Below are 17,289 nucleotides of genomic sequence, written 5' to 3' on the forward strand. Positions count from 1 at the left end.
TTTGAGCAAACTCCGGGAGTTAGGGAAGGACAGGGAAGCCTGGTATGCTGCAGTCCATGGGGTCACAAAGGGTCAGACACAACTGAGTGACTGAACATCAACAACAGCTGTTACAAATTAGGTTGGTTATTGTGCTCAGTCACCCAGTCATGTCTGACTGTTTGCAACCCCTTGGACTGAACACCACCAGGCTCCTCAGTCCATGGGATTCTCCAGGCAAGAAGACTGGAGTGGATTGCCATGCGCTCTTCCAGGGGATCTTCCCAACCCAGGGATCAAACTGCTGCGTCTTTTGCATTTCCTGCTTTGGCAGGCAGATTCTTTACCACTAGCACCACCTGGTAAGCCCAAGTTTGATTATTGCTCTGAGGTACATTAACACCTTCTCAGTGCTTCTGGAAAGATGGGAACACGCTTTGAAATCATTCACATAGTGGCACACCCTCCTAAGTAGTGTTCTGGTAAATTCTTAATTTTCAAACAACTAACCGTTGGGAGAGGAGGAAGAGAAGAAAGCACCAGTTTCCAGCATTTGTCAGTCTGTCAGTTTCCCTGGTGTAAATCTTCCCACGTGGCCAATTTCAGACTAAGAAGACGGCATCCCTGGACCACAGAGCTGATCTCCGTGCACAGGCTCGGCTCTCCCTGCCTGTAGCAGCAGCTCCACTGCACCACTGTCTGTTTGCATTGCAAGGAAGTAGGTCAGATGAGCCTCCCTTAAACAGGAAGAATGCAGATCTGCTGAACAGTAAGGTGCTGGTAGGCGATATTGTGGTTAATGAAGGAAATTTATAAACCAGTATTTATAAACAAAGTACAACAGCTGTCTCTTTAATGGGTAATTTTGCAGGAGAAGCACAGGGCATGCGATCATTGAACAAAGCCCTCTTGGTCTTGGCTTCCTTCTCTCCCACTAGCAGGGCAGCCCGGGCTCCCTTGGTTCTCAGCCCTCTTACCCAATCCGTTCGTTATGCTTCAGAGACCCTTGCAGAGAGCCCTGCTCCACCGACATGCTGTCACCTCTCAGCACTGGTGACTGTGATGAGTGAAAAGGTCGTGCCTTCAAACATTAGCATTGCAAAGAGATGTGAAAATGATCAGTCTCTTTAAAGGGCTGAGAATACTTGGGTGAGACAGAACAAGGGCTCGTCAGACAATTTCTGACCATGAACCAGAACTAAAATACACATTTTGTTGGGGACATTCCTCTGAAGGAGAAATATGAGTAAAAAGAGAAGCTTTTTTTTTTTTTTGCATGGTAAGATGGACAAATCATACACCGGAGGGCCAGGGTTTAGTTGAGGTACTTCTCCCATGTAGAAAACAATAAAGCTTTTCATTAGTAGGAAAAGGAAAGGGCAGACAACAAGCAAGCCCTCTGAGCACAGCTGCATTTTCTTAGAGACCATGAATGTGTTCCTCTAGTTGATGCTTTCAAAGGGATAGGAAATTACATTCCAGGCAGATTCCAGCCTTCTGAATGCATTTGCTCCCTGTGTAGCAGCTCATGAGGTCGGACAGAAACCCTTATTCGGCATCTGTCTTTGGGTTCTTATGGCTGGGGGTGGGGTTCCTTTGGTTTTGACCAGAACACTTCTCTGCTGGGGGGGCCAGGCTCGGCGTGGCTTTGCAGAAGCTCGGTTACTGTACAGGAGTGAGACTGAACTTCACAGAGGTGCCCAGGTGGGTTGCACTCATGTCACCGAGGACTCTGGAGTTTACATCCGAGATCCTCTGTCCTGAAGAACCTTCGCCTTCTCGCTCGGTTGGATGACAATGCTGTTGGTCGAATTATTTAGTTCTCTGGAGACAACACAGAGGAATTCTGCCTGATCCTCATTCCCATAAGGCAATGGCACCCACTCCAGTACGCTTGCCCTGGAAAATGCCATGGGCAGAGGAGCCTGGTAGGTCTCGAAGAGTCCAACACAACCGAACAACTTCACTTTCACTTTTCACTTTCATGCATTGGAGAAGAAAATGGCAACCCACTCCAGTGTTCTTGCCTAGAGAATCCCAGGGACGGGGGAGCCCGGTGGGCTGCCGTCTATGGGGTCGCACAGAGTCGGACACAACTGAAGCGACTTAGCAGTAGCAGCATTGAAATATAAAGTACTGAGAGTAGTAAAATACCCCAGACTTGAGAAATGATCACACTCAATGTGTCTTCACAAGAAATCTGTATTTTTTCATACCCTGCCATGTGACATGTTTCTTTGCCTTTTTTTTTTTTTTTTTTTTTCTTATTTAGCAAATAGCATACACTGAGAAATCCTCTGTGTGGCCTTTAGCAGCCCACCACACTGGGAGGCATTAGTGTGGATTAATTTCCAGAACACAGCTCTGCCACTGGAGTCTCTCTCCTCTGTGCTCAGCAAAGTGGGCTGTAGGAACTGGTTCTCTACAGGAGGGGCCGGGGGGCCATATTCCAGTTGGTAAGTTATTTGTGGGCTTCCCTAATGGCTCAGACAGGAGAGAGTCTGCCTGTGGTGCAGAGACCCAGGTTTGATCCCTGGGTCAGAAAGATTCTCTGGAGAAGGGAATAGCAACCCATTCCAATGTACTTTCCTAGAGAATTCCAAGGACAGAGGAGACTGGTGGGGCTATAGTCCATGGGGTTACAAAGAGCTGGACTTGACTGAGCAACTAACACTTTCACTTTTCATACTATTAATAGAAGAATTATTTCTCATTATTTAGGACGCTGTACAGTGCAATGGCCTCAGACATCTAGTCGTCACTATCAACATTTTCTCTTCTTCTTTTTTGAATCCAGGCAGCCAATAAAACAATAAACCAAACCCTGATGTGTAACCTCTACAGACATGGATATGAGCTGACTCATTAACTTCTAAGCCCCACAGTGCCCCTGTGAGTCCATTCCACACTGACCCATCGTCTGCCTGCGATCCCAGACAAGCCCGCCCAGGACTCCAAATGCCTACAGCCCTGGGCATTTCTGTTAGTCCCTACCCTCCGCTGCATTTAAGATGCTGAAGCCCCAGCTGGCATTCCACGTCTCCCCACCTGTACACCTTAGCCCCTCACCCCCAGACATGCCCACATCTCAGCATCATGACGAGGCCCACAATCATCACTGCAGCCCCCACGGGGGGAAAGCAGCAGAGCCAGTCCCTGCTTTAAACTCACCCAGCAATTCCACTCTTGGGTATAGATCTGAGAAAAACAAAAGCACTAATTCAGAAAGATACATGCACCCAATCTTCATAGCAGTGCTATTCACAGCAAGGTATGGAAGCAACCTAAACGTCCACCAACAGATGTGTAGATAAAGAAGACGTGGCACATATATATACGGTGGAATCCTACTGAGCCATAAAAATCATGAAAATTTGCCATTTGCAGCAACATGGATGGACTTGGATGGCATTCTGCTAAGTGAAATAAGTCAGACAGAGAAAAAGATACTCGATGATATCACTTCTATCACTTGGTGATGATATCACTTGGTGATGATGTCACTAAGATATCACTTGTGGAATCTGAAAAATACAACAAACAAGTGAACAAAACAAAAGAGAAACAGACTCACAGATACAGAGAACAAACCAGTGGGGAGAGGAAAGGGAGAGGAGCAAGACAGGGGCAGGGGGTTAATAAGAGTTATTATGGGATTGTATGAAATCATGTGTGTGAAACTTTTGAAAATTGTAAAGTGCTACAGAATTTAAAGAATCTTTCACTCAATAAAATGTCTTGCCCCTCCCCCTTGAGCCTAGAACGCGAAGGCAATACTAAAATTATATACTTGAAGCAAGTGAGTTTTGTGGTATGTTTATTGTACCTCAGTATATTGGTTAATAAAATTAAAAATTATTTCTAAAAGGTGAAAGGGAAGTAGGGATCAGAACCAAAGTTTGGGGATGGTGGAGCAGTTCTGCTGCTTCTCAGATGCTCAGGAAGAGGAATCTCACCATGGTTGTGGCAACTTTCTTTAAAATCTGGGCCTCATGGTGCTTCTTTTGCTCCATTCCCAGCCTGCCCACTCCACATTGTGTTATCTCTGCCATACGCCTTCTGACTATAGAGAAGCTCCACAGTGTGGGGTCTTCCGTGGGGTCCAGGCTACAAAACTGGGAGATCTTTGCCTTGTTGTGTGTCTCAAACCACTCTAGCTGGCTGCAGGGAGGACATGCCCTGGCATGTGCCAGTCTCAGGGGAAGACACAGCGTTTCTATGGTCAAGTGCCCAGGGAGAGGTGCTGGAGGGCCCTGAGGTGGGTGGCAAAGAATATAGCATGAGCATGACCTTACGAATGAGGGAGAGCCCTTACTCCCGTGATTGGGAAAATTAGGTAAAAAGTAGATAAAAAAAAATAAATTTGTTTTAGTTCTTTTTCAAATCTTCCTGTTTGTTTTTCATATCTTCTTATTCCTTTCTCATGTTTTGAAAATATCTTTAAACATTTTGTGCATTATTATTTCAAGGCCTGAATCTCGTAATTCTAGCATCTGAAGCCCTTGGGGGCCTGATTCTCCATGAGGGTAGATTGTTTTCTCACGTGTTTTACTATTTTTGTTTTGTGAGCTCATGTTAGCAGAGATTCACCTGGAGAATCCCCAAGGGCCTGGGTGGAGGGTACCTCCTTCTAGAGTGTGTTTGTGTTTGCTTTTGCTGGATTCCTCAGGTCCATTTCCACACTAATTGTCCAGTGCCTAAGTCATGTCTGACTCTGCCACCCCATGGACTGCAGCACGCCAAGATTCCCTGTCTTCACTGTCTCCTGGAGTTTGCACAAACTCACGTCCTTTGAGTCAGTGATGCTATCAACATCTCATCCTCTACTTCCCTCTTCTCATTTTGCCTTCAATCTCCCCACAGTTGAAGGCTTTTCCAATGAGTCTGCTCTTCCAACTAGGTGGCCAAATTATTGGAGCTTCAGCTTCAGCATCAATCCTTCCAATGAATATTCTGGGTTGAGCTCTTTTAGGGTTGACTGGTTTAATCTCCTTGCTATCCAAGGGACTCTCAGGAGTCTTCTCCAATACACTAGTTCAGTCTCTCGGTGTCCATTTCTTTGTGACCCCAAAGACTGCAGCACACCAGGCCTCCCTGTCCATCACTAACTCCCGAAGCTTGCTCAAACTTATGTCCATTGAGCAGGTGATGCCATCCAACCATCTCATCCTCTGTCATCCCCTTCACCTCCCGCCTCCAATCTTTCCAGCATCAGGGTCTTTTCCAATGAGTCAGTTCTTCCCATCAGGTGGCCAAAGTATTGGAGCTTCAGCTTCAGCATCAGTCCTTTCAATGAATATTCAGGAATGATTTCCATTAAGATCGACTGGTTTGATCTTGCAGTTCAAAGGATTCTCACGAGTCTTCTCCAACACCACAGCTCAAAAGCATCATTTCCTCGGTGCTCAGCTTTCTTTATGGTCCAATTCTCATATCCATATATAACTACTAGAAAAACCATAGCTTTGATTAGATTGGACTGTGTTGGCAAAGTAATGTCTCTAATTTTTAATATGCTGTCTAGTTTAGTCATAGCTTTTCTTCCAAGGAGCAAGTGTCTTTTAATTTCATGGCTGCAGTCACCATCTGCAGTAATTTTGGTGCCCAAGAAAGTGAAGTCTGGCACTGTTTTCATTGTTTCCCCATCTATTTACCATGAAGTAATCGAACCAGATGCCATGATCTTAGTTTTTTGAATGTTGAGTTTTAAGCCAGCTTTTTCACTCTCCTCTTTCACTTTCATCAAGAGGAATTTTGAGATGGAGGGAGGGAACTTGACAAGTTTCACAAATAAAGTTTCCCATTCTCTCAATACACTGAGATGAGATTCCCTGCTATAAACTTTGGGAAAAGTCTGGTTTTGAGGTCTGCAGAACTGTGGGTTAGGGATGCCAAGAAGTGACTTCAAGGATTGGTTAGTCAATCGGTTAACTAACAAGGTTTCGGAAATTCCCATAGTTGACAAGGATAGTTGGAAATGTAGGTGATTATGGAAGGAGGAGTACAATTCTCAATGGAAGCCCTTTTTCCTGTCTAATAAGCAAGTCATATCATTTTCTTGTGTGTTTTAGGGAATATAAGTTTACTTTCCACAGGGATTGGAGGAGAATAAGACCTGCACACCCCACCCCCCTCCAAATAGGAAACCACACAGCAATTTCTGCTTGGGGCTCATTGAGTCCAGTTTCATTTTTCTGCCACCCTTCCAACTCTTTTAATAATGATTCTTGCTCAGCCAATACATTTCAAAGAAACATCTCAAATGCAATTGAGCCATGTGTTATGGTGGGGAAACCGTGAACCCTTGCTTTGCCGAATAATTGTGTCATTTTTGGATTTTCAGTTCCTGCGATGATTACATCCTACCCAAACACCACCCTGGCCACTCAGGGTCAAAAGAAGGAAATGAGCTGCACAGCTCACGGTGAGAAGCCCATCATAGTCCGCTGGGAGAAAGAGGACCGGATCATTAACCCTGAAATGGCCCGTTATCTCGTGTCCACCAAGGAGGTGGGGGAGGAGGTGATTTCTACTCTGCAGGTAAGAGCATGGCAAACAGGACAGATGAGCACCTACCTTCACAGGCAGAATAATCCTGTCCTTTCACATACGTGACTGCATGTCGGAGAAAGCCACAGATCATCATCAACAGTTACAACGGGGCTCCCTTGGTGTTCCAGTGGCTGAGACTTCGCCTTGCAATGCAGGGGGTGCTGGTTCAATCCCTGGTCGGACACCTAAGATCCCACATGCCTCACAGCCAAGAAACCAAACAACTTTTTAATAAAAAGAACAAAACAAAAAACAAATTCAATAAAGGCTTTAAAAATGGTCCATGTAAAAAAAAATCTTAAAAAAAAGAAACATTTATGAAACACTATCTCTCTACTTTTATATATAAAGGGATTCCAGAGTAGCCTGCAAAAATAGTACTTTATCCTACATGTGGTTAAGAGTGAAATTATTGCCAACATGGCAGGAAAACAAACTGTAATAATAAGAAGAAGAGAGAAATGGCATATTTTTTAATTTATTTTTTTATTGAAGGATAATTGCTTTATAGAATTTTGTTGTTTTCTCTCAAACCTCAACATGAATCAGCCATAGGTATACATATACCCACTCCCTTTTGAACCTCCCTCCCGTCTCCTGCCCCATCCCACCCCTCTAGGTTGATACAGAGCCCCTGTTTGAGTTTCCTGAGCCATAAAGCAAATTGCCATTGACGATCAATTTTACATATGGTAATGTAAGTTCCTGTGTTACTCTTTCTGTACATCTCACCCTCCCTTCCCCTCTCCCCAAGTCAATAAGTCTATTCTCTATGTCTGGACAAATAGCATCTTTTAATGACAGGTAATTCTGGAGAAATGACAGCCTACACTGTGCACTTTTTTTTAACTTCCTGAAAAAAAAGTCAGAAGAATTCTGCCACAAAAATATTATAAGGAAAATATTTTGCTTCTTGGGGGAAAACCCAGAGTAAAAAAGTATTGCAGTCTCTTAGAATTTTTAGCACTGCTGGTAGTTAGCTGAGTGATTCTTTTAATATGGGGGAGAAATGATGCTATAAAACACACATGAGGGACAAAAAATTCCCGTGTTTGAAACGTGCATATCGATTCACTCTCAGATCCAATCTTGGAGTCCTGGGAGACCAAACCTTTATTGCAATGTTTATAGATCTGTTTTGTTTAGGCAGGATTGCTCTGGCTGTTTTAAAAATCCACTATGAGATTTAACCAAAACTCCTCCCAATGACACTGTTTAAATATTTACAAATATAGTACATGATGGTCTGATGGACACTCTGCCAGTGATGTAGAGAAACTTCATCAGGATGGGCTCTACTGGCTCGTGAGAAATATTTTGGAAATTGTTTGTTAAGGCTCATCATTGTCTTTTAGAGACAAACATATATATCAATAATGTAAAGAAGACATTTAATAAAACATTTATCTTGACTTAAAAACAAAACCCACTATGAGATTTTTTTTTTAAAGTGGGAGTATGTGGAATATATGTCAACCTGAATGTGACATCCTACATACATTTCACATCCAATTTAATGAGCTGGCAGCTGACATGGATTATGTACATTGAATCTATCCATTGGCACATTTACAATTGTGCTGAAATAATTTGTTCTCAGCTTTTTGTGTCCCTGTGTGTGAGTGTGTTTATGTGTGTGCTTGGGGCTGGGAGGAGAGTGAGAGTGGAGAGATTTTTGTAACCAAGAGCCCTTTGAGTTGTTCTCTCTCTGCATTCCTCTGGGTAAGATGGATTTCTCTCTGCTTTACACATAGATTTTGCCAACGGTAAGAGAAGATTCTGGCTTCTTCTCCTGTCATGCTATCAATTCATATGGGGAGGACCGTGGAATAATTCAGCTCACGGTGCAAGGTAGGACGGACAGAACCTAGGGGGAGAAACTTGGTGGTGTCAGGACAGTAAGTGTGTGCCCAGGCTCTGGTGTCCGAGTGGCCTCAGCTTGACACATCACACTTCCAAGTCCTAAGAAGATGTTGAATCTGAACAAAGTTGGTGCTAAAGCTTCATTTTACAGATCTCACAATTATACCAAGGTGCAGCCCCCACACAGAGGGAGCAAAGTCCACAAAGGAACTGGGTCAGCTGACTGGGCAGCCCTACGTTGTGCCTTTCTTGTTCAAATTTAGGAATCCTTACTAGATGTTCTGCCCCTGGAGGAGGGAAATGGCAACTCACTCCAGTATTCTTGCCTGGGAAATCCAATGGACAGAGGAGCCTGGTGGGCTACAGTCCATGGGGTCGCAAAGAGTCAGACACGACTTAGTGGCTAAACAACAACTAGATGATCTGAATGAAAGTTTCATATTCGGGGCCAAAATAGTTTCTGATTAATAGATCCCGAGCCAGACCAGAAGAGTGACATGTAAATCCTCAGGTTTGGTCCAGCTTTATAAGTGCTATGACAATTGGCAAATTTGGAAAAATAAAATTGTTCCATCCTAAAATGCGATTAGGAAAAAAATACTTCCAGGTTAAAAAACACAAATAAATAAGTCTGCCGTGTTGAATGCTGACAAAGTTTTTGTGAGTCACTCGGGATTTTCACTAGCATCTTATGCCTGAACGATGTTCAAACTAACCCAGGTTTTCTGTTGACCACACAGAGCCCCCAGATCCTCCTGAAATTGAGATCAAGGATGTGAAGGCACGTACCATCACCCTCAGGTGGACCATGGGCTTTGACGGGAACAGCCCCATCACGGGCTATGACATTGAATGCAAAAATAAATCAGGTAAGTCCTTCATTTCCTCCAGCTGTAGTTCCACTTCCAAAAGCTGTTTTATTGGTTGCCTTTTAATGTAAGCACAAGCTGGACTGCGGGAAACTCAGAGGGAGCTCTTTTCGCCAGTCTCTCTCTTTCCTTGCATGAAGCACACCACCCCCATTTCCTTTAGTAGGAGTGATTTTGTGTTGAGATCTCTTTGTTGGGTCAGCCCTGCCTCTTTTCTCCTTAAACCAGCAGGACCTCAATCCTGCTCCCTCCCCGTGGGTCACTGTGGCACTGTCACCACCAAAGGGTGCACAGGCTGCTGCCAACCCAACCTGGCCACTGCGTTATTTTTCCCACCTCCCTGTCTTCCCCCTGCTTCCCTAGTGTCCACATCCCTGAGCACTGGCTGCGTTCAGTATCTGCGAGCTGAGCTGAACCATGGTGGTTTGTGCAGAGGGCCACATATTGCTGAGACAGCACTGACCCTTCAGGGACCTCCTGGATGTGCAGGGACAGGCTGGTGGCACAGATGCAGCCAGGCACGCCTGTGCTTCGCTGGGTGAGTGGCCAGCTCACCAAGAGCCCAGAAATAAAACAGACCAGCTGTCAGGACCACATCAGGCACGCCGGTTGATCATCTTAAAGTGACAATGACAGGACCACTTTGAACATTAGGACCCATCAGGCCGAGGGGAGGGTACCCCCACTGTGGCTCCAGGTCTGGACTTAGACACGAAAGATGAGGAATTAGAGCAGCATCAGCTCATGAGGGTTTAATGGTCTCACAGTCCAGGAAAGTGGCCTCGTTTCTCACTTTCTAGGCACCGTGCATCACTTCACAGCACACTGTCATGATACATTTATCTCGTGAGCTGAAGCTGGAGCAAAAAATTAAGCTGGTGGCATGTAGAAAGGCAGGTCAGGTGGGCAGAAATGTTTCTGTAGGAGCAGGCAAGGGGCAGGGTAGGACAAAGGGCGAGACTGGATGAGGAAGTGAGTCCAGAAAAGGGCTAAGGTGGGGGTTAAGGAAAGGAATTACTGAGGATGAAAACAGCTTGGATCAAACCAAGAACAGAGGTCATAGCAATAGTGCTTGAGGATGGCTAGAAGTCCTGGGTTAGAGATGCATAAGGAAAGATGTCAGAAGAGGCATGGTGACCAGCTTGGTTCCCTGAGCCACAACAAGAGACCTGGAAGTGAGGTGATGCTTCCATGGACCTTGAGAAAGCCTCCTGAGAGGAGCATGGTGGCTGTGGTCACACAGTCCCCTGGAAACCAGATCCCATGCAGGGGATGGAGATAGAGGACGGCCAGTGAGCAAGCTGTGGGCAGTGTTGAACCAGCAGGGATCTTTCAGAAATCAGTACCAATGGGCTTGCCCAGGGCCAAGGGCAGAGAGGAGGCCCTGCCTTCATTCTAAAGAAATAAGGGCAGGATGGAACCAAAGATTGAGAAGTTCTGAGATCTGGGTCTTGAAGTCTTTTAGGTGAGGCAGGCATGTTCTTGCAGAAAACAACCTGGAAACTGAGGGCAAGAATGAAAACTTGGCAGGAACACAGACACACACCGTAGGGATACTCTGTAGTCTACAGAGAGAGGGACAGACCCCCACCCCCTCAAGCCTCGCAGGTCAGCACTAATAGAAGGACTGCAGGTCTGGGAGCTAGTGCCCACAGAGCCAGTCAGGGGAGCAGCTACATGCCTCCCTGTCTTCAGGGGATCGGTCATTTCCAGGTGCTCATGATGATCCAGTGGTTCCTCAAGGGAGTTTGGGTTCAGCGTGTCTCTGGCCATGTCTCTTACCAGCTGTAACCACCCCCGCCACCATCCCATCCCTGGACCACACAGTTACTATTGTTACTCCCACCTGCTGCTCAGACCCCATTCCTCATTTGACCTCCACAGGGATATATCCCAGGTCCACATTCAAGCCCATGCCTCCCTCTCATGTGCTGCTGCAGTCTCTCTCCTTTCCTTGCCTGGCAGATATGTGAACTCATATTTAACTGTGTGTCTGTGTGTCTTTTTTTAATTTATCCATATTTTCTTTTATTGAATCTGGATTTTGACTCAAGTTAGAAAAGTCGTTCTCTGCACTGTGATCATAAAATAAATCAACCTGTTTTCTTCCATCGTTTTGTGTTTCTTTGCCTCCCTTTTCTAAATTGAGGTCTCCAATCCATTTGGAGTCTACTCTTGTGTACACTGGGAGAGATGGATCTGATTTTATCGTCTCCAAAAATGGGTCTTCTGTTGCCCCAACATCATTTATTAAAAATCCACCTTTGTCCAGTGATTTCCAATGCCGCCTTTATCACGTACTAACTTTTCGTATGTTGTTGTTCAGTCACACAGTCGTGTCCCGTGGACTGCAGCACGCCAGTCTGCCCTGTCTTTCACCATCTTCTCAGAGTTTGTTCAAGTCCACTGAGTCGGTGATGCCATCCAGCCATCCCATCCTCTGCTGTCCCCCTTCCATGTGTAATTGAATCCATTTCTGGACTTTCCTATTCCGTGGGTTTACCTATATACTAATGCAGCAGTCCCAGACTGTTTTAATCACAGAGGCGTTATGTCTTAACATTTGGTAAGGCTATTCTATCCTTGAAACTTTCCCTCCCAGTGTTTTCTTAGCTTTCCATATATAATTTCAGGATCAACTCCTTTAGCTCCATAAACACATGTTTTTGTTATTGTTAATGGTATCCCATTAAGTTCATTAATTAGAGCTTATGACATTTTTATGATGATGCTGTGGATTGAATTCCCACCCCTAAACTCTTTGATCAAATGACCTCCCTTGCATGGTTTGAAAACAGATAACACTCCTTAGTTTTCCATTTGCCAAGAAAAATAAAATATCCCAAGTTCCTTTGGGTGTCCCTCCTCGGACCATCACCTGGCCCTTCAGCTCCACTCACCCCGTGGCAGCGCCCCTGGGGTCATCTGTCTGGGCACAGGCACAAAGGAGCCATCACCTCCCTCGTTTGGAGCCTTTGACTTTTTTCACGTAGCCTGCATCCTGCTGATTTCTATGGCAGCCACATACTGGGTTCCTAGTAGCCACTACTTTACTCCAGGTGGACACCAAGATCTGCCTTCCATCCCCTTCCAGCATCTTGCCCTGTGTGCGAGGCCAGCCCATTGGCCTACTGTGTCTACTCCAGCCTGCCATGTTCCCCACATCCCTTCTTGGGTGCCTTCTCCCCGAGGCCTCACAAATCGCTGCCTGGGCTTAGTGCCTTAGTACTCCCCCACCCCCGCCGCCTTTCACACAAGGGCTCTCCTGCAAGGAGAAGACAGAGCAGAAGTGGCTCCCCCAGGTGCCGATCCTCCCTTCTCTCACCCAGCACCATAGATCTCATCCTTCTCCACGCCACTTCTTCATTTTCTACCTTTTGCGTAATTTTGCCTCTCAGACTTTGGGTCACCCTCACTTATTCAAGCCTCTAACAACTCTTCTCCAAATGAAGTTCACTGCCTTACATTTGTCCTTGATGATCTGCTGTCCTCCTGACTCAGGCCATATCCCCTTCAAGCTGGGCTCATCAACAAGCATCCAGTTCAACCACACTGCTCCTGGGGGCTCTCCGCAGTCTTCACTCGGGTGATAATAGGACTTTTAGAGGCAGAGACTCGACTCTGAACCTCTGCATCCTCTTTACCCCTGATCTCTCTGGATCGTGTCATAGAATCCTACCTCCTTTCTCAACAGGTGCTTCTCACTTATTTTTCCTAAGCCAAGGGGCAAATCTGACCCTGCACAGCTCTCACCTTTCGCTCCTACAAACCAGAGGGCTTAACAACAACTCTTAGCAAAGTTCCACCCCCCTGCCCCACTGCACTTAGCCAAGCTCTCTGCACTGCTCCTCCTCATCAGGAAGCCAAGTCAGAAGCTCGTCAGAAGTCTTCCTCTAAGCACGTGAGACTTCCATCAGATTCCTAGAAAATTGAAATCGAGTCTCATCAGATATCCAGCAGAGACCTTGTGAAGGTCCCATGCTGTAGGAAGCCGGCCTAGAACTTGTGGATAGCACAAGTGGGGTCAAATCCCAGCCTCACTTCTCAGCACCTCAACAACACGGTCTGAGGTTCTTGACCTTCACAATGAAAATAAAAATCCCCGCTTCATAAGGATGTTGTCAGCATCCAATTGAAAATACATTCTGTCCAGACTCTAGCTGTTTAGTAGAATGACCCAGAGAGTTGTTGTTCAGTCACTCAGTGCTGTCCAACTCTTCCTGATCCCATGGGCTGCAGCATACCAGGCCTCCTTCCCTCACCATCTCCTGGAGTTTTCCCAGGTTCATGTTCATTGCATCAGTGATGCCATCCAGCCATTTCATACTCTGATGCCCTCTTCCACTTCTGCCCTCAATTTTTTCCAGCATCAGGGTCTTTTCCAATGAGTTGGCTGTTCACATCAAATAACCAAACTATTGGAGCTTCAGCTTCAGCATCAGTCCTTCCAATGAGTATCTAGGGTTGATTTCCTTTAAGATTGACTGGTTGGATCTCCTTGCAGTTCAAGGGACTCTCAAGAGTCTTCTCTAGCACCACAGTTTGGCATCAATTCCGTGGCCCTCTGCCTTCTTTACCATCCCGTTCTCACAACCGTGCATGACCACTGAAAAGACCATAGCCTTGATACACAGACCTTTGTTGGCAAAGTGATATCTTTGCTTTTCAACACACTGTCTAGGTTTGTTATAGCTTTCATGCCAAGAAGCAATTACTAACCCTGTAAACAATTAAAGGCCTGATGCTAAGTCATGGATGGAGCCTCAGGTGGTTCTAACCACGTGAGATTCTATATGGATGCCAGTTTTAATGTCAGATGGTTCATCACCCAGTTTCACTACTTATTAGCTCTGTTAACCAGACCAGGTTGCCTACCCTCTCTGAGGACTGTTTTTTTTCCCAGGTAGGAATAGCACCATGAATCTCAGAGATGCCCTTATGGCTCTCATATGCTACAACCACCCAGAGAGAGAGAGGCATTTTTTTAAAGCACAGATTTGTTTAAAGTACCACCCCTAGAGATTCTGACTGCACGGATGTGAAAGTGCAGTTGTCAGAAATCTTTGAGTTGTTTCCAATGTGCCCACAAATATGGGGACCGCAGAAGTCATCCTTGTAAAATTCCTAGCAGGGCACCCAGCGAGCAGATGCTGCTCCGAAACCTGAGTTCACCTTGCTTCTGGCTTTTCTTCACCCACCACCTTGACTTCTGCCCAAACCCAGCATCTGCTCTTCTCCCCAAAGCTGAGCCCCATGGTCCACACCATGGAGATTCCCCTTCCCTCTGAGTTTAGGGTTGTTGGGTTGTTGTTGTTCAGTTGCTAAGTTGTGTCTGACTCTTTGTGACCCCAAGGACTGCAGCATGGCAGGCTTCCCTGTCCTTCCCCATCTCCCAGTTTGCTCAGACTCATGTCCATTGAGTCGGTGATGCCATCCAACCATCTCATCCTCTGCCGCCCTCTTCTCCTTCTCCTGCCCAGTGGCAGACCCAGAGAGCAATGCAGAAGGATCCCACAGAGACTGTTCTCTGTGTACAGCTTCCATCAAGGGCCCTATTCTGAGGTTTCAGTCTTGTCTACACCCCAGAAATACAGTTCCTCCCCTTTGACCCCCTTGGACCCCAGAGGCAGCAACTCCCCACTCTTACAGGTGCTGGGAACCTCAGCATCTCCTACAGGTCCCTTTAGCCAAGCCCACATCTCAGTAAACAGACACCTTACACACCATCTTTGTATGACTTACAAAATCTCCTCGATGCTACTTGGGAGTCTAGAAACCACCCTCCGCTTCCTCCATTGGGCAAGACCTGTAATCAATCCTCACAAGCATTTCATTGTTCAACCTGCTCTCCCTGCTCATGTCCTTACCCCAAATCACCCATCCATACTTGCGTCCTCCAGCTCCATCTCTAGGCATGCCTTTCTGCTCGTGACATATTCCTCCTAAGAAGTATCTTTATTTTGCCTATCATATGTTCTTGCTAGTTTTATTTGTATTTCAATTTGCAGTTCCATCCTCAAGTGTCAGGATTTCCCTGGGGTCTGTTTTTAATGCTCAGTGTGGTATTCTCAAGCACACTTTGTTTATAACCCACGACCAGTCCGTGTGCACTTCGGCATCTGAGATCAGAAGTGGCATTTTTGACTCCTTTCTCAGCTCTTCTCCTGGGTAGCCACACCCTGTTTGTGTTCTTCTTTTGATGTCATATCACTTGCTAGATTGTGTTTGGGAATTTCACTAGACTTTGCTCTTCTTCATTCAGTTACTTTAAAATCCTTCAGGATGACGCATGTCTTTCTCTTTCTCATCCTCTTGATCTTTGCCTGAAAAGCCCACCCTGTAGTGTTTTGAACCATAGTCTAAGAGTTATGATCACTGACATCATCTTTTTCTTTCAAAGTCTAATCATTGCAAGAAAGAAGTTAAAAATACATCCTCTTCTCCAAGGACCATGCACTTCCTGCCTGAGACCCCCACCTTGGTGACTCCCCAGGGGCTATTCCCATGACTTCCCTGGCAGGAAAAGGAGAAGGGCAGTCACTATATCCCTGCAAGCTCTCAGCCATCTCCTAGACACACCTCAGGGAGTATGGCACGTTTCCATGGCTATGCCAGTTCCAGAAGGCTCCATAATGGCCTGGGAAGAGCCGTCAAACCCTACAGGTGTCAGCTTCCTCCTGGGGCTGGTTAGCAACTGCCTCTGCATCATGCAGTGCCTGGAGTTCCTCCCTGTCATCCTAATTATCTTCTCCAGAAGGCCTGACTTTCTTTTTGTGGGACAAGGCTCCTACTTATACATCATTCTGTTGGCATGAACTTCCTTCCCATCACTTGTCCTCTATTGAATCCCATTCTTCTGTTCTTCTATAATTTGTTATTTTGCAGCATATTCTCTTTTTAAATTAATTTTCATTGGAGTATAATTGCTTTACAATGTCATGTTCGTTTCTGCTATACAGCAAAGTGAATCAGTTGTTCAGTCGCCAAGCCATGTCTGACTCTTCACAACTCCGTGGACTGCAGCACACCAGGCTTCCCTATTCCTCACATTCTCCCAGAGTTTACTCAAGTTCATGTCATTGACTCGGTAGTGCCATCCAACCATCTTATCCTCAGTCACCCTCTTCTGCCTTCAATCTTTCCCATCTTTGGGGTCCTTTCCAATGAGCCAGCTCTTCTCATCAGAGTATTGGAGCTTCAGCTTCAGCATCAGTTCTTCCTAAGAGTACTGAGGGTCGATTTCCTTTAGGATTGACTGGTTTGATCTCCTTGCAGTCCAAGGGACTCTCAAGAGTCTTCTCCAGCACCACAGTTTGAAAGTATCGATTCTTCAGCGCTCTGCCTTCCTTACTGTCCAGCTCGCACACCCGTGCATGTCTACTGGGAGCCTTGACTATGTGGACCTCTGTTGGCAAAGTGATTGCTTTTTTACACACTGTCTAGGTTTGTCATTGGATTTCTTTCCATACAGGTCACCATAGAGCATTGAGTAGAGTTCCCTGTGCTATACAGTAGGTTCTCGTTAGTTATCTATTTTATACAAGGCATCAATAGTGTGTCTTCTCTTTCTCTGTCATGCCCTTCTCCCTTCAGTCATTTGGACTCAAAAGGTACTGCTGCTTTCAGGAAATACCAGTAGCTAGTTTCTATACACTCCATTCCCTGTAAGAGCCCTCAGAGGAAGACTTGAAACCACATATTCCTCCTACAAGTCCAGGAAATCTCTTGCACTTGCAATGATCTTTGGTCAGAGCAGCCCTTGGAACTGCCATGGCCATCATTCATATGGAAAAGGGTGTGGGGTCATTCCCAGGACCCAGAGGTCTATTTGCCATAAATTTCTTCATCTAGGAAATATGCATTTATTATTTGCCAAGCTCTGTGTGAGCACTGGGCCCACAGCATTAAACATGGACAGCATGGTCTGTGCCCCCACAGGGCTTAGAATTCAGCAGGAAACTCAGACCCTGGGTGCAATTCTTATAAGTCTGATGAGCTCAGCAGAGCAAATGCAAGAGCATCCTGG

The 17,289-nt window shown here is 45.8% G+C and overlaps 1 protein-coding gene across 2 annotated transcripts in view; it reads left to right on the top strand.

Annotated features, from left to right (window-relative positions):
• The window catches only part of DSCAM (DS cell adhesion molecule), an 859,211-nt gene that overhangs the window by 694,787 nt on the left and 147,135 nt on the right, over window positions 1-17,289 (top strand). For both annotated transcript variants that reach the window (XM_086341570.1, XM_086341667.1), the window contains 3 exons: window positions 6,323-6,519; window positions 8,286-8,382; window positions 9,135-9,263. In XM_086341570.1, the coding sequence (XP_086197696.1) occupies window positions 6,323-6,519; window positions 8,286-8,382; window positions 9,135-9,263 (423 nt within the window). The remainder of the gene's footprint in view (window positions 1-6,322; window positions 6,520-8,285; window positions 8,383-9,134; window positions 9,264-17,289) is intronic.

Source organism: Bos grunniens, chromosome 1 (genome assembly GCF_055505025.1).
Source record: "Bos grunniens cultivar Pamir isolate PY7600 chromosome 1, Bosgru_T2T1.0, whole genome shotgun sequence".
NCBI classification, from domain to species: Eukaryota; Metazoa; Chordata; class Mammalia; order Artiodactyla; family Bovidae; genus Bos; species Bos grunniens.